This window comes from Xenopus laevis, chromosome 3L, assembly GCF_017654675.1.
Source record: "Xenopus laevis strain J_2021 chromosome 3L, Xenopus_laevis_v10.1, whole genome shotgun sequence".
NCBI lineage: Eukaryota > Metazoa > Chordata > Amphibia > Anura > Pipidae > Xenopus > Xenopus laevis.
Window position 1 is genome coordinate 83,913,211 of NC_054375.1, and position 18,210 is coordinate 83,931,420.

The 18,210-nt window shown below is 39.4% G+C and overlaps 1 protein-coding gene across 1 annotated transcript in view; it reads left to right on the plus strand.

The window, feature by feature from the left end:
* Positions 1–18,210, plus strand: part of dnajc2.L (DnaJ heat shock protein family (Hsp40) member C2 L homeolog) — a 20,258-nt gene continuing 2,048 nt past the window's right edge. The window contains exons 1-15 of the mRNA XM_018252675.2: positions 1–207; positions 2,102–2,292; positions 2,767–2,842; positions 3,611–3,709; positions 4,525–4,666; positions 4,809–4,889; positions 4,975–5,040; positions 5,585–5,676; positions 6,232–6,353; positions 7,232–7,381; positions 8,237–8,325; positions 10,338–10,407; positions 10,672–10,856; positions 11,011–11,111; positions 17,454–17,564. Of these exons, the coding sequence (XP_018108164.1) occupies positions 150–207; positions 2,102–2,292; positions 2,767–2,842; positions 3,611–3,709; positions 4,525–4,666; positions 4,809–4,889; positions 4,975–5,040; positions 5,585–5,676; positions 6,232–6,353; positions 7,232–7,381; positions 8,237–8,325; positions 10,338–10,407; positions 10,672–10,856; positions 11,011–11,111; positions 17,454–17,564 (1,633 nt within the window). The 5' untranslated portion in view covers positions 1–149. The remainder of the gene's footprint in view (positions 208–2,101; positions 2,293–2,766; positions 2,843–3,610; positions 3,710–4,524; positions 4,667–4,808; positions 4,890–4,974; positions 5,041–5,584; positions 5,677–6,231; positions 6,354–7,231; positions 7,382–8,236; positions 8,326–10,337; positions 10,408–10,671; positions 10,857–11,010; positions 11,112–17,453; positions 17,565–18,210) is intronic.

Below are 18,210 nucleotides of genomic sequence, written 5' to 3' on the forward strand. Positions count from 1 at the left end.
TCAGGCAATCACACGGGGCGGGATTGGATGGAGCACACTGCATTGACCCGGAAGTGATTCTGTTGTCTCCATGCGGCTTCGTCAGTCAGTGCCGGGAGCAGCTACAGAGGATCTGCGCGCAGTTGCTTGGTGCTTGCTGAGCCAGTACTATGCTAATAGAAGCGCAGGCAGAGCAATGCACCTTTGTCACCAGAGGCCTGTGTGCAGGTATTATACGCTAGCAGCCATTCTGACATTTCTTTATACTTGGTGCTATGCTTAGAGCTTCCCAGGGAAAAGGACTTTTTAGTTATAGGCAGCTGCACAGTGCAGAATGTTATGGATTTCACTTTGGCACTGAACCAAAGGCTCTTCATCCTGCAACTGAGCCAAAAGCGTGTGCACTAATGGAGTATATGTGGTATGTGCAGAGCATTCTTGTCTGTAAATGGCTATACATTTAGCCAATAACGAGCAATTGTAAATGGCACAATAAACACGTTAAGCTTTTGCCTTGAAATAAGTTGACTGTGGACTTGATGGCATGTGTGCTATGTTCAATTGATACCCCTGCAAATACTCTTGGTTATATACTTTGTGGTGCACGTTAGCCCTAACAAGCTGTTCTTTCTGTAGTCACCCAGTGTACCTGTAACCTGAATAAGTCGTTACTAAAACCTGGCTGTCTTCTACTAACTAAACCTACTTTTGAAAAGTAGTACTAATATGTGAATGGGGAAGTCCACCCAAACACACATTTTACCATTTATTATTTATAAAAAAATAAATAAATTCTAAGCAAGTTCCAATAATCATGAATGTAAGAAAACGGTTAAAGTTATTTGTTGTTGAAAGCTGTTTACGTTCTCTGCATTGCTTCTTCAATGATTGACCGGCTTCTGCTATGTTGTTTCAAGAGTCAGAGCCAGAGAACAGAAAAAGTTTTCCTAGTGTAGGCCTTTGGGAAATTGTTTTTCCAGGTTATATTTGTGTCCCAGAGATTCTAACTTTTTTTTTCTGAGCAGGTAAATATTATGTTTCTGACTATGTAAAGTCTTTGTTAAAGGGGTTGTTTACCTTCCAAAGTGTTTCAGATAGTTCACCAGAAATAAAGACTTTTTTCAATCAGTTTCTATTTCCTGTTTTGCTAACATTTAAATTAAAAGTTTCCTTTTTTCATCTTCTTATGTTTTTATGAGCAGTTCTGGGAGTGGTCACCTACTCTTTAAACTGTTCTAAATGGTACATTAGTTGATACATTTGTTATCTTTGGTCCCACTGAGCAGTGTCCCTGAGTTAACTTAAAGGCAGCTGTTTGTAACTAATTTCCAACATTCCACAGATGCTGCTGAGAAATGTATCAAATAATGTAGCAAATTGTAACAGTTCAGAATCTGCACCTGGATTACTGAGCTGACAGACTGAAACACCAGAGACAGGAACATTAAACTAAACATAAATTTTGGAAAAATGTTCAAAAATGGAAAGCAACTGAAAAAAGTGTTTATTTCTGGTGAAAACAATGGAACTAAAAAATGGTTTGAAAGGTAAACAATCCCTTTAACTAAATTATTTGATATAAGAAGGTGTTGCACCAGATCAGCATTAGCAAAAAAGCGAGTTTCTTTGGAACAGTTATGATGTTTCAATGAAAATAGCAGTGTGTCAGATCAACACTCTTTGTTTGAGCCAGGATTTGTGCTAGATAGAAATTTTGATTTTGGGCCGTAGAAGCATCTATTTAAATTTTTATGATTATTTTTTTTAGACTTATTCTTATGTAATCACACAGGTTAATTTGTTAATTAGCTTTTAGTATGTTGCAGAATGATCAAAAAGTTTGTTGTTACTCTCACTATATATTGGTAACCCTTGCTCAGGTGCTGCATTTTGTACACCTTTCTTAGGGTAGACCATTCTAATGTGGTAGTTTGGTGCCAAGTAGCAACATTGTTTTGTGATCTAGTCTTATTTTATATAATTTGACAAGGACTGAGTTTAGGCATAAAACAAACCATTTCACAGGGATTAATCAAAAGACAGTGTATGCATGCAATGGAGAAAATTTAGCATAATTGTTTATATCTTTAGCTGAGTGTTTTTAATTGTTGTTTTCTGACAGCTTCAGTATTGTGCCAGGTTGAGCCTGTAGGAAGATGGTTTGAAGCTTTCATCAAGCGCAGGAACAGGAATGTATCAGCTTCATTCCAGGAGTTGGAGGATGAAAAGGAATCATCAGAGGAATCAGAAGATGAAGAATACCAGCTGGAAGAATTCCCCCTTTTAAAGACTCTTGATCCCAAGGACTGGAAGGTTCATATATATAAATACTCGTTCATGAAAGGATATTACACATTGCAAATTCTTATCTGTCAATTTGTAGCAGTGCTGCCCCATAAAGACAGTGATTATCCAACACAGTGGAACATGTTATATTGATATTATGTTAGAGAACTCTTTGGTGTCCTTGGGCAGGTTGAGTGCCATTAAAACAAATACCTGAGTGCATATACCAATAATACCGTTGTCCCTGCTTATGCAGTAGGTAGAAATGTATTGTGGGATTTCTGCCATTTTGATCATGGTTCAGATGCCTTCTCCAGATATGGATAATTATTTTATATTTGTCTTTTAAAGGGAGAAAGTGTTACTCTACCTATTTATGTAGTGCCTAAAGTTCTCATTAGAGTAAGCAACTTACAGTATGTTTAGATAGGGGTTGGTAATTAGTGAGTATTCTCATAATACAACCACTTTGTAGTTTATATTTCACTATGAATTTTGCAGAACCAAGATCATTATGCAGTTCTTGGATTGAAGAATTTAAGGTACAAGGCAACACAGAAACAGATCAAAGCTGCTCGTAAGTCATAATCCCACACAAGTTAAACTCTCTATAATTTATCATTTTGTTTTTAACTTTATTTAAATGGTTAGTAAAGCATGTGCTTAGAGACTATTGTACTCTACATTTTATTGGTATTTACATGAGGGACATTCCAAATTGCGTCCCTTGCCAAGGTAAAATACAACTATGAGAAAGTTTCACTTAAAGGCAGGTTTATCAAAAATGTGAATTAAGATCTTAATAAATAACTTACCCAGATTCTGGTCATTCCTATAGGATTTTTAGAATTGTATTTGTTCATGCGTGAAAGCTAGAACTCACCATTTGATAAATACAGTTCTAAAAATCCCATAGGAACAAATATAATGTGGGTGAGTTTTTATTAATTAAGCTCTTAACTCACATTTTCCTAAATCTGTCCCTTAGTGTTGAAATTACCATGGAAAAATATTATATTTTTGGCTTTACTGAGCAATAACATTTAAACTTTTTGTTTTTATTCATACATGCCACCAGATAATCTCTTAAATACATCTGGGTTTTTAACATAAAGGTCTCTGATGTTATAATACCCAAATAAATAACAAATTTCCTATGTATATTTTCTGAATCTGTCAAGGATAAACTTTCTTGTCCCTATTATTCTGTTCGACTTCATTCTTTATTTGATCTTTACTGTACACCAGTTTTTATTGTTATCCAACACCTCAGAACTTTATGGAGCTTTAAAATAGAGACAATAACAGGGTTGTAATTATGATACCATTTCTTTTTTTAACCAAGATAAAGCAATGGTTCTGAAGCATCATCCAGACAAGAGAAAGGCAGCTGGTGAACAGATAATTGAAGGAGACAATGACTACTTTACTTGCATAACTAAAGGTGAGGTTAAAAGCACAAAGGTTTTTACTGCTATTATTGATAATCTTTAGATGTATTGCAGGATTACTCCTGAAACTTTGGGAGGCCCATTTATCAAAGGTCAAATTTCGAATTCATGTGATTTTTTTTTTTTATTCAAATATACTCACAATTCGACTGGGAGGATATTTAAGAAAAAATTTGAATGTCTAATGTTCGATCAAATGGTTCCGACCCGAAAATTTGAATCCTATTTGATTCATATGAATTGAGTTTTTCTCGCTTGAATTTTAGAAAGGATTTTAACGTCTCCAAATGGCTCAACGGACCTCTGTCATTGACTAATACATGAACTCGTCAGGTTTTAGGTGGCGAATATTCGGATAGGGGGATTAAAATTCAAATGTGTGAATTTTAACACTCAAATTCATATTTGAATTCAAATTTACTATTCGACCCTTGATAAATCTGCCCTTTACTGTGCCCAAGGATAGTATGAGGCATGGATGAAGAATCATTTGGTTGGAAAAATACCTTCTGTTATCTTTGGCCCACACTTGATGCCTGTATAGGGCACACTGGAAATTCATGGACTGCAGGCTATCCTTGGGAGTGATTTCTTTGAACTTGGGTAACCTGACTCTCAGGAACATTTTCCTAACAGGAAGTTCTCTGCAATATTTCTGCAATATTTTGAGCAGTAACTTATAAGCAACTCAGTGAAAATTACTTCAGATCAGTGAATTGACTCCTTACTGTATATTTGATTTGATACTGAAATTATTCATATTTATTTTTAGTTGCTTTTTCTCATTTCTTTTCTCTTTCATTACCAGCTTATGAAATCTTGTCAGATCCAATAAAAAGGAGAGCATTCAATAGTATAGATCCTACATTTGATAATTCCACTCCATCTAAGAGTGAAGGAAAAGACAACTTCTTTGAAGTATTTTCTCCTGTATTTGAGAGAAATAACAGGTAAAATTTGAAAGCTGGTGCATACTTAAATACAAATGGTAATTGTCCTCTGTCTACCATTCCTTTCTTTATTGCTAGTATATCTAGTCCATGTTGTTTTAACATGTAGTTACAGACCATAAATTATGATTGCATATTGCAGGTGGTCAAACAAGAAGAATATACCAAAACTTGGAGACATAAACTCCTGTATTGAAGACGTTGATGGATTCTACTCTTTCTGGTATGTTTTTATTGTTCCTCTGTGTCTCAGTGTCTTATCTTTAAGGTATAATCCAGAATTTAACTACGTGTTTTTTTAATTCAAGGTATAATTTTGACTCATGGAGAGAATTTTCATATTTGGATGAAGAAGAGAAAGAAAAGGCTGAGTGGTAAATTAAAGGGTTTAAAATACTGCTAATGAAATGTGTAGCCACAAGGAAGAGACATTAGTGGTGGGGTGTAAAAAATGATTTCTCCTGTAAAGTATTGCCTTAGCAAAATATTATGATATACAGCATATAAATTCACAGAACATATTTATATGTTGTTAAAGCCCATATAGTGGTCCTAACTTAACCTCTGGTCATAATTTTCATAATTTCCCTGCTTAGTTGCATTCTCTGGGGAAAGTGTTTCCTGACCAAAGTATTGTTATCCCAGGCTGATTCATCCCCTTTTTTTAACTATCATATGAGTGCAAATCCCCTATGTCTGACATTAGCTGTAAGTCAGCTTGTGTATGGCTTTAGCCTCCCCAAATAAAAATAAAAAATCACCCTCCACCTATTGGAGCATATGTCACTAACATACATTAAGAAGGCTTTTATGTTAGGACTTAATGTTTGTAGCCTTTACACTTTAAGAAACTTGTGCGCTCTGTATATGTTTGAACTAAATGCACTGACGGTTTTTTTCCCCCGTTGATATTTGTAGTCGTGATGAGAGAAGGTGGATTGAAAAGCAAAACAGAGCTGCAAGAGCACAGAGAAAAAAAGAAGAAATGAATAGGATACGGACATTAGTTGGTACATGCCAAATGTTTTATTCTTTGTTGGGCTTTTGGCAATAGAGAGAGAGAATTTGACATTCTTCTTGTGGGTCAGTACAATGATGTATTATGGATAAGCATAACGCAAATGTAAATGCATGCATATGTAGATATGTCTGTAGCCAAACCTTATTGTTATGGTTGTGGACTGTTTTTCATTGACTTTCATTGACTAAATTGTAGAACTTTGCTTCTTATGGACATCAGAACGAGTATTATTAAAGAGTGTTTATATATTTGTTCTGAAGCTGCAAAAAGTAGCATGTTTCCTTTAGAGAAGCATGTGAAGTGGCTGTCACCAGTTCCAAGTGTTTTGAGTGCTTTGTTTTTTTCCTGAGAAATAGTGAACAAAGTCCCTTGTGATGGAATACTATTCTTCGAAACCTTGTGTTTTGTTTGCAGGAATACAAGAATATTTAAGGCTGTCACTGTCTATAATGTCTTTAAAGTCTTTCAGACATTTCTTCTAAGGAACTGAAGAAAGAATATTGAATAATATAGTTATAGTTGTAAAATATATATTGATTTTTAGACAATGCATACAGTAGTGACCCAAGAATTAAGAAATTTAAAGAGGAAGAAAAAGCACGGAAAGAAGCTGAAAAGAAAGCAAAAGCTGATGCTCGAAGAAAAGAACAAGAAGAAAAAGAAAGGGTGAGAAATTAAAATTGCTTTGCATGCTTAAAACTCAATGTTTTCAATTTAAATGAGGACTGTCTGCAATTTCTATGAAAGTGGAACTGAAGATCCATAGGAAGTTTAGGTAGATCTTGTTACAGGATATAGTGTTGTAGGACTTCCCAGGTACACACGTGGGTATGAGACACAAGGTGTTTTTATATTCATTTCAATAAAATGCTTTATAAAATACAATAGTTTAAGTTCTTACACAGGAAGATTAACAGGGATCATATTTTTTCTAGAAAAATTCAAATCATTTAGTGAAACTAGACTCGAAAAACTTAAATGTTTCAAGAAAACACAGCTGAACCTTTAATAAATAACCCCCTATGTGTTGTTCAGCACTTGTAACTTCAAGTGGCTATATTGCCAGAAATGTCTATCACTAAATTGCTTATCTTCGGTATTAATTACTCCCTGCAATATTTTGTAGTCGTTGAGGGCACATTTTTTGAGAGCATGTGCTCTGCAAGGTGTGTGAGACCAAGAGAACTAAACTATGAAATTACAACTTTTTTTTGCATACACTAGTATCTGGTACAACTTGTGTGTGCATGTGTTAGTGCATAGTTTGGTGGCAACATTGATCATTAATCCTGGAGATACAGGTGCTCCAATATTGTCACTTTAAGGACACTGTGGGAAAATCACTGGCATCAAATTATATGGCCATGGGAACAGGAAACCCCAAAAGAAGCTTGACAGCTGAAAATTGTTGACTCAAATAATTTTAATGAATGATGTTTAATGATCATATTATGTATTTCACATTTGTGTTACTTTATTGCATATGCCTGTTTAGGTAACCTAAATGTTGAGGAAAATTGTGTTTTGTTTTTTTAATCTGCCAGGTAAAACAAGCCGAATTAGAAGCTGTTCGTCTTGCAAAAGAAAAGGAAGAAGAGGAAGCTCGTCAGCAATCACTTCTTATAAAAAAAGAAAAAGAAATACAAAAGAAGGCAATTAAAAAGGAACGGCAAAGGCTCCGGACATCATGCAAGGTTTGTGTGTTTGTATGCCTCCCAAATAAATGCATATTCAAGATCATATAATCATATAAAATCATATCAAAATCATCAAACCATATTAAATAAGGAGAAAAAAAAAGTTTAACTATTTTTTTTTCTTATTTCAAGTCCTGTGAGTCCCTTGTTCTACCCAATAATTTATCTATCAGTGAATCATGTCCTTTGTGCTAATTTATGCAGGAGTGTACAAAACTGAGCCTTGGCCAAAAAAAGTGTCCTTGCATTCTAATACAGTTGTAATACATTTTCTGACCTTACAGGCAATGTTAAGGACCACCAACAACCTAGAACCATAAAACAAGTACTGTACACACTTGTAGTAGCAATCCAAACACATTGGTTGCTCATTTACTAACACTAGTCAAATTTGCACCTGGACATTAAACCATGGCAAACAAGCAGTAAAGCAAACATGTATTGGTTGCCATAGGTTACTGCCTAGGTTGAGATTTGCTCAAAGTGAATGTGCCCCATAATTATGTCATAGCTTGGAGATCTAAACACAAAAAAAATTAATTGATGTAAACCAGGGTGCTTATCTGAACATGTAATATACATTCATTTTCTATTTTAGTGCTTTCTGAGATACCAGCAGTACTGCTAGGCAGGTTGCAGTTCAACAGCTCTCTTTGAAGGCCAAGTATGTCTGCAACATAACTGCTTATACAGTTTCTGAATTCAGTTAACCCTAGGAATGCTAACTCTAAGTTGAGCCAACAGCCTGGTATTAAAATTCAGAAATGCAAAAATCACACGTACACCCATTTATATTTATAGACTATGATGCTTTTTAAAATACTTCTGCTTAACTTTTTTTTTCATCTAAAGAACTGGAATTACTTTTCTGATAATGAAGCAGAGAGTGTAAAAATGATGGAGGAGATTGAAAAACTCTGTGATCGTCTTGAACTTGCAAGGTAAGCGGTTGGAAGGTGTGGGGTAAATGACATTAACATATACTGTATCATAGGATTATCTGTAACAGGCTGAAAGAACTGCACAGGATTGAAACTGCTCATTACAGTTAAGTCATTATTTGTATTGCATATGAATACATAAAAGCAGTAGGGCAATGCTTTTTCTGCACTTGGCATTTAAGCCTGGAGATTTTATATACAGAGAGATTTTGTTTATGGCAAATAAGTTTGCACAGTTAGTATATTTGCTTCGTTATGCTGATGAATTTGCTGCCTTAGGCTATTGCTCCCAACTGCAGCAAAATGAAAGTTTGTCTTTAAACTGGCCACACACACACACACAGTGTGTGGAGAGATCGGTCGTTTGGTCGATCAGACAGGTTAAAAGATTTCTGTCGGCTGCCGATAATTTCTCTGCATGTATTGCCGATTGTACGATTTTCAGTGGGAGACTGTCACTAGCTTTGTCGGACATAACTTTCATACGATTGCTGTCAGGGGCAGAACATCGGCTGATCTGTTCTTTTCTACTTTATTTGATCGGAATTGTTAGTGGCAGGTCGGGAGATGAGAAAGTCCGATCGTACGATGATTCATACAATCGGATCTTTGCATCTATGGCCAGCTTTACACCAAAACCAGTGTCCTTTTACCCCTTCTACATCCTTTGTTTACCTATCACCTTTCCCCCACACACACATTCTGTGCCCCTTTGTCTTACATCTTTTACCTTATTATTTCTCCCACACTCTGCTCTATGCACGCCAGTGCTAGACATGACATAAGGGATGTTCACCTTGCTTTCTGCAGGCTTCTGTATTATATGCATTACCTCTTCTTTAGTAGCAGATAATGCCACAATTGTAGCTCAGCTGCAGGTTGAACGTTCCTATTTTATATCATTGAACAGTTTGGCCACAGGTGCATTATTAATATAATACATAAGCATGTATGTTGAAATCAAAGAGTTTTGGCAAATTTGTTGTTAACGAATAGTTGCTAGACTATAAAATATTGGTTTCTATTATATCCATATAGCTATTATCTGAATATATAGCATCCAAATATATATGATGTCACTAGTGTAAAAGACATTTTTCAATAATAAACAAACACTTCTTAGAGGAAGACGGTGAGAAATTGACAAGTTGAAGACGGGTTGTAATTTAACTTCTAAATCACATGAATGGAAAACATTTTTGAATATTTTGCATCATTACAGTCATAATCATAATACATATAGAGAAATGTTATAGAATTTAAACCAGCAAACTGTTCTTTAATATGTTATCATTCTTTCTTTGGTAGGATTAAAACATCCTTGTGTTTCATTGCATGTCCTATTGTCATTTCACTTCTCTATAGAAATAAACTATAAACACTTCTCTAGCAGTGGGGGACAGAGGACATTTCCCCCTAGTCAGGAGCATGGACACTAAGTAGTGAACTGAGCACTTTTTGTGATAATTGTGCTTAGTCTCCTGCCTGACTCTTCCTTCCACTAGTTTGTTGATTATATTTCTTAACAGTACACTTATACAAGGAGAACTATTACATTGTGCCATCTGATTTCTTATAACCATCAATTCTTTAAAGTTGCCCATGTTTTCCCTAGTTTTCTTATGTGCAGTATAGGAACAATTTCTAGTATCACTATATTGTGCACGCACAAGTATTAGATGGAAGGGATCCCTGGGAAATACTGGTAACGTAGTTGTTATAAAGATCCCTGTAGATTTTTCCCCCAATAAATTACTTTCCATGTTCTTTAAATATACATTAATTAAGCTACTGTTAATAGTGTGACTGTTCTGGTAAAACAAGCACTTATTGTATAAGGAAACAAAGGGGCAAGACTAGTGATACTGCACCCACTATTATCTCTTTCCAGATCTGTGTTCCCTTCTGTAACAACTAATGGGCACACGCGCACTTGCGGAAAACAACAGAAAATACTATGATGAAATGTGGGGCATAATACAATCTAGGCTTATTTTGATTTATGTTTTCAGTTTACAGTCCCTAAATGAGAACCTTGCTGTAAGCACAAAGGAAGAAGGGAAATCTGCAGTGGAAAAACAGGTATTTTGTTTGATATAGTTTCTGTAATTGGCATTGATTGCTTTATAATCTGGTAGTAAAGATGGTTATCTTGCACTTATAGGGACATAAACTAACACTTAAGTGCAAGGGGTACAATGAGTGGGATATGATAATAGAGAAGTGGAAATCAAGATACAAAAGGGTAGCATAAGGGAAAGGGACAATATGATGCATCTGTACTTCTCTTCTTCACTATTGGCAAGATTGAGCTGTATTTCGTTAAACACTGCATGTGTCTTTCAGATTATTGAAGTGAATGCACAGCTCAAAAAAGAAAAAGAACAGGAGGAGGCTCGTATGAAACAATCCACAAGGGGAGCAGACAATTCTGCTATGGGAGGAGGGAGTGGCAGCAAATCTTGGTCAGAAGATGACTTGCAGCTATTGATTAAAGCTGTTAACCTGTTTCCTGCTGGAACCAATGCAAGGTAAAGCTAGAAATTTGGAGGGTGGCTTGTTGGAAAGAGAATAAACCGTTAAGAAGAAAGGATTACTTTATATCCATGTGTTATGTGAAAATATTGTCACTGCTTGTTTTGCAAATATAGCTTTATATATGTGTGTTTTCTGGTTACTTTACAGGTGGGAAGTTATTGCTAATTACATGAATTTGCACTCTGTTTCCGGGATAAAAAGGACTTCAAAAGATGTTATCAATAAAGCAAAGTCTCTCCAGAAACTAGGTACATTTACGTCATGCACAGTTTATTCTTCAAAGATAAAGTGCCCTTTAACAGTATTCTGGTTATGTGTTTATACTTGGGAACACAAAATGTGCTGAACCTCGCAGAACACATGTGCACCCAGAAAACGAGCTGCTTTAACATTAAAGTATAGATAAAATTTCTCTTGCCTAGATTGGGGGACACAGGCACCATGGGATGAAGATCCTGTTGCTTGGAGAAAGGACACTAAAAGGTTAAAGTGGCTCCTCCTGCTCTGGGCTTCATCCCCGCCTACCTCCTCAATCCTCAGTTTTCTTTTAGTGTCCTCAGAAGGAAGGATGGACACTTCGTGGCTGGGAGCAATGGTACAGATTTATTCAGTATCATGCCACTACTAGGGGTCAGTGTTTCTCTTCCAGAACCCCTCCAGCCAAGGACTTCTGATCTGAAGATGCTCTATAGCCTTCCCACTCTACGGAGGCTGCAGGCTGGGGAGCTCCCCCCCACACTACCCTGGGCACTGGTTCCCGCTCTCCGGAGGCTGCACCAGTAGCCACGACGGAGGGTATATCTTTTATTGAGCATTCCTGGCTGGCACAAGGAGGTAAGTCAATTCCCTCCTCCCTCCCCCCATTACATGCTGCCTGTCAGCTCTGCAGAAAGGCATTTAGTTTCACTTTCACTGCTATTCTCTCACACAGATTTTCCTAGGCATTTAGTTTCACTTTCACTGCTATTCTCTGACAAAGATTTTCCTAGGCCAGGGATGTCAAAAAGGTAGATTGGAATCTACCAGTAGACCTTTAGCTGGTCATCAGTAGATATAAAGACACTGTCAACACACAGTTTGTCTAAATCACCCTTCTGTTTCATGCTTTTTATTTGATATTTATGTTAAGGTTACAATATACATTTTCTCATGAATCAATATTAAGTAATATTTTCCATGGAACAGAATTCTAACAATGCTTTTATATATGTAGATCATAATGGGACAACAGCACTAAAAGTCCCCGCATTGGTAACTCAGTGCCATTCCCAGCGATCTTTCGCGCCACCATCTGGCGATGCGTCTATTTCATTGTGCACGAGTCGCTGCACACGCGCCTCACGGGCGCCATCTTACTAAGGTACTATACCAAAGCCCGGGAAACCTCTCTGGCGGCCATTTTGGATCCGCATCTCTCTCTCCAGTACTGAGCGTTTCCAGCCTCACTGTCTCTCACAGAGAAGAACAAGGCACCATTCCTTCCTACCTTGGTGAATAGGTAGTTACACTTCCCTTACTCTTTCTCTAGGGGATTAACACTTCCCTCTCTCTATGGGATACTGTGGGGTTTTTCACTACTTCCATCTGTCTCCACAGATCGCACCCTAAGGGAGCAGTGGTTCACTCCTCTGGACTCTCCTAATATTCCCCAATATCTTACTTACTGGGTTGCACTACATAGTATAGCCATGACGGGCAGGGCAGATGACCAGTCCCTTCCCAAGCAGGCAACTGCATGTACCACCAATGCAATTTAGTATTTGGCATGGGCTACTTGCAGAACTAAATTTGCTAGTGTTTTGGCTGAGTCAATATGTGAAGCCTGTAAGACTGCAGCAGTCACTGCACAATTACAATCCCACACAGCCCTACCAGCCAGCTCTGCGACAGCTACGGCTAATCAAACGAGCTTGGATTCTGAATTGGTGTGCGCTCTATCTCTAGCGGGTCTACAAAACCTAGCCAGAGTTCCAGAGACTCTAGATAAGGTCCTACAGCACCTATCTACAGAGCCTCACAGACTGGTCACTCAGCAGTCGGCCACAAAGCGACCTCCCCTTTCCCCACCTGTTTTGCCTGATGAACAGGAAGAGGCATTGGGAAGAGGGACAGATCCTATCCGCAGATGAATAGGATCAGGATACCCCTAGATCACAATGAGAGGTCGAGAGCCTGATTCAGGCACACCCCACCTTTAGCAGAGCGAACCAATAACATTTTCAAGAGGCAAAAGAAGTCTTCTTGTGTCTTTCCAGCCTATGAACAGCTGGGTGACATCGTTAAAGCACAATGGAAAATGCCAGACCATAGAGTCCAATTTTCCATCGCTTTACTCAAACTTATCCTTTTACTTTACAGACCTTGGTCTTCACCCCCAGCAGTGGACCCACCGGTCTCTAAATTGTCAAAGACCACCACCATTCCAGTAGTCGATGCGGCTTCCTTTAACGATCCTATCGACAAACGTCTTGAGGGTTTCTGCAAGTCGATTTTTACAGCAGCAGGCAGAACTCTACGAACTATTATTGCCACCCCATGGGTATCCAGGTCAATGGAAGTTTGGGGGGAACAGGTGGCCCAACTCATGGCTCAGAAGACCCCTCCACATACCTCTTTCTAGCTCCGATAGCGGACACAAATACATAAATTTGCGTAGCTGTCCTGGACGCGGCTAAGCTCGTCACAAGGGCTTCGGCATAATCCATTGCAGCCAGACGTTTCCTTTGGCTAAAAAACTGGTCAACAGATCTTACCTTGAAGTGGTCTCTGCTTGGTCTCCCATTCTCGGAAAAAAAAAAAAAAAAAACTTTTTGGTGCTGAACAGAGAAGGAAAATTCTCAAGCTACAGAGCCAGAGGTCCCAACATGAAAAGCAACAAGCTCCGACCCGCCCCAGATTCCAGTCAAGGCAGAGCACTTCTTGGTCAGGAAGCAGAGCAGCACCTAAGCCCGCACGGGACAAACAGCCTCCGCATGAGGAGGTGCCCACCCCTGAAAGCTAAACCCTTTGGCGGACGCTTAAGCCACTTTCGGGAGGTGTGACGGCATAGATTACTGGAACCCTGGGTCCTACAGATCATTTCTATCTCATAGAATTCGCTCAGCTACCTCCGAGGTGATTTTCCATCTCAAGGCTCCCTACCACAGAACCCAGGCACTCAGCTTTCCATGGGGTTCCACATGCCCTGACTGCCTCCGCGGTAGTAATGGCGGTCCCTCAAGGGTAAAAGGGGCTTCGGTTTCTACTTAAACCTGTTTATAGTACCCAAAAAGGATGGATCTTTTCACCTGGTGCTAGACCTGAAGGCACTAAACGACCATGTAAAGAAGCACCACTTCAAGATGGAATCCATCCAGTCAGTCCTAATGTCCCTGGACATAGAGGATTTCAGGGCGGTGATCGACATCAAAGATGCGTACCTGCATGTCCCCATACATCCCAACCACCACTGGGTCCTTCACTTTTCAGTGGCAGGAGAACATTGGCAATCCCTGGCACTCCCCTTCAGACTATCCTCCGCGCAAAGGCTATTCACAAAGGTCATGGCTGCGGCTCTAGAGGACCTGCGACTGCAGGGATTGAGTGTCATACAATACCTGGATGACCAACTGGTAAAGGCCAGTTCCATGGCACTGACCACAACTCATCTCCAGACACTAATGCTGTTAGGTTGGCAGATAAACTTCCAAAAATCTCGATTCATACCTTCCCAGAGTACAGAATATTTAGGGCTTGATCTAAATTCTTCATTGGGAAGAGCCTTCCTTCCCCAATCAAAGATCACCTCCATGCAGGGGCTCCTGTCATCTCTGCAGAAAATGGATCAGGTACCTTTAAGGTTGCCATGAGAGTGCTAGGGACTATAGTGTCATCCTGCGATTCCATATGCGCAGCTCCACACCAGAGCCATGCAGAGCCTTACTCCAACACCAGAGGAGGAACTGAGCGAACCTAAACTGCAGGATTCCCCTATCAAATCTAGTTTGAACCTCTATCAGTTGGTGGCTTTGACCAACAACACTTCCGTCAGGAAAACCCTTCCCCAATCACCAGTGGATAGTCATCACAACAGTTGCCAGTCTACAAGGTTGGGGAGAAGTATTGGGAGACCTAACCGTACAGGGACGTTGGTCACAGAAAGAACTACTCCCCATCAACATCCTGGAATTAAGAGCAATCTACCTGTCATTGCTCCAATGGTCAGGCAGACTTCAAGATCTACCTGTAAGAATACAGTCAGGCAATGTGACAGCGTTGGCTTACATCAACCACCAAGGAGGCACAAGGAGTCAAGCTGCCCTCGCAGAGGCACAGCAAATTCTTCTGTGGGTGTAAAACACGGTACCAGCTATCTCCGCAGTATCCCTGGAGTGGACAACTGGATAGCAGATTTTCTCAGCCGAGAGACCTTAGATCAGGGAGAGTGGAGCCTACACCCAGAGGTTTTTTCAACTGATTCTGGCAAGGCGGGGCACTCCGGAAGTAGACTTAATGGCATCCAGGTACAACAACAAGCTTACGAGGTTCTTCACAAGAAGCAATGACCCTCTGGCCCTAGCATGGACACACTGGTGGTTCCGTGGCAGTTTCACCTAGCATATGTCTTCCCACCACTGGCACTTCTGCCAAGGGTAATCAAGAAGGGTAGAAACAGTTGTAGTGGCACCCTACTGGCCACACCGCACTTGGTTCGAAGAGCTCATAAGTTCATCAGTGGACGCACCATTCCACCTTCCAGACAGAATGGATCTGTTATCTCAGGGACTGATCCTCCACCTGAGTTCACCATGGCTGGATTTAACGGCATGACACTTGCAGCCATAATCCTAGCCAGATCAGGAGTTCCAAAAAAGGCCATACCGACCTTACTAAGGGCCAGAAAGCCCGTCTTCGCACGCATCTACCACAGGGTATGGAGGACATTCATATCCTGGCGTAAATCTAAAGCCGAAGACCCACAGTCCTGGGACGAAAGTAGCCTATTGTTATTCCTTCAGGAGGGTTTAGAAATAAGGGCTGGCACTCAGCTCACTGAATGTTCAGGTATCAGCCTTATCTATCCTTTTTCAGCAGCAGCAGCTTGCAATGCTGCCCAACATCAAGACCTTCCTACAGGGAGCATTGAGGATGATACCTCCATACCGTCATACAATCCCTCCCTGGGATCTCAATATGGTACCTTCTGTATTGCAGGAGCAACCGTTCGAGCCATTGGCTCAATTCCATTAACTCTGCTGACTCTTCAGGTAGTTTTCTATTAGCCATCACTTTGGCTAGACTAGTTTCAAAACTAGCAGCTCTATCTTGTCGTCCACCCTTTTTGATTTTTTACAAGGACAAGGCGGTGTTGAAACCTACCTTGGATTTCTTCCTAAGGAGTTCCATCTTAACCAGGACCTGCTGGTTCCTTCTTTTTGTCCTGAACAAAAGACAAATTTGGAACATTTACATACGTAGATGTGGTTCGTTCTCTCAGAACATACACCAGGGCTACCAAGAGTAGAAGGAAGCTAGACAACCTCTTTGTCTTACCAGAAGGACCACGGAAAAGCCTTAAGGCATCTAAGGCCACCAATGCAAAATGGATTAGGTCAACAATCTTGAAGGCCTATGAGCACTTCTTGGGTGGTTCCTCTCCAGGCTTCAGCAGAACAAGTCTGTAGGGCTGCAGTGTGGTCATCCACACACACCTTTTCCAAATTCTACAAGGTGCATACATTCGCCTCAACCGAAGCGAGCTTCGGCAGGAAAGTGTTGCAGGTGGTTATTCCCTGAACACTAGGGGTAAAAAGTCCCGCCCTCATGGGTAGCTTTGGGACGTCCCCATGGTGCCTGTGTCCCCCAATCTAGGCAAGAGAAAAATAGATTTTTGTACTTACCGTTAAATCCTTTTCTCTTGTCCTACATTGGGGGACACAGGCCTTCCCTCCCTGTATTAGTTCAAGATAACGTTGATCAGGTAATATCTTATATAATTTTTGTTGTTCAAATACCAACAATTTCAAACAGCAGGTGGTTCATACTGTGCTTAGCTTGCATTGGGGAGGTGCTCCTTCTCTTCACATGGGCAATTGGTAGGGCTCGTCATCTCTTCTTCGGTCAGAAAACTGAGGATTGAGGAGGTAGGCGGGGATGAAGCCCAGAGCAGGAGGAGGAGGAGCCACTTTAACCTTTTAGTGTCCTTTCTCCAAGCAACAGGATCTTCATCCCATGGTGCCTGTGTCCCCCAATGTAGGACAAGAGAAAAGGATTTAACGGTAAGTACAAAAATCTATTTATACCTCAGAAACACTTATGTAAAAGCTTAATCATTTTCCAGAATATTAATCTTTGTTTATATAAAAAGGTGATATTTTCCCACATAACATTAAAATAGAAATTATTTTTGTATGTGCGAGGGGGGGGCAAGTTGAAGCTATGGTCTATTTTAATTGTTACCAGATGATGTAAATCTGATGGACAAACATCACATATACAATCATTTATTATTACTGGTATTGATTTATATCCTAAATTTCAGAATAAAAATAAAAGAAAATTTACAAATATATAAATAAAAGGGAGATACAAACCATATCTGTTTATCTCAGATCCTCAGCAGAAGGATGACATAAATAAGAAAGCATTTGACAAATTCAAGAAGGAACACAAAGTGGTACCACCGTCTGTGGATAATGCTGTACCTTCAGAACGCTTTGAGGGTAAGTTTATTATTTATTACTTTGTTGCTCAATGGCTCCTGTCATTAGTCATCAGTGCACAAAATGTGAATAAAAACATATTGCCCTTACAGCTCTAAACATTGAACTACAGTTACAAAAACAGTTTATAATCTTGAAGTTTTAACAGAAACCCCTAAATATTGGAATAGATTTATATTTGTTCCATGGTAATGCAATTCAATACTTGGGGACCCCGAGCTGGTTTTACTTGTGACTCACCCCCAGTGTTTATCTGTACTATACCAATCATTCATGAGGAAATAAAATGCGGTAAACTGCCGTATTTCACTCTGATATTTTAATAAGCCTGTAGTGTGCTCCTGCTCTTTTACTGCTTGAGGCAGTACAAAAAGAGCAAAAAAGAAAGTATTGATGAACAGTCTTGCAGCAAAATTATGGCTCAATGACTACATCTAAGGATGTTACATCATGTTATTAAATGCACATTTATAATCTTTTATGGGACCAATTATGTGTGTTTGCAATATGTTGAATGCCAGATCTACTTCAGCTTCTTTCATTCTCATTTTTGCCAGATGACTTGCCATGGTCCAGATTACTGCTTTTTCAGTTTGTTTCAGGCTCCAGTAGTTGGCACACTATTAGCAGCATTTACAAATTTAGC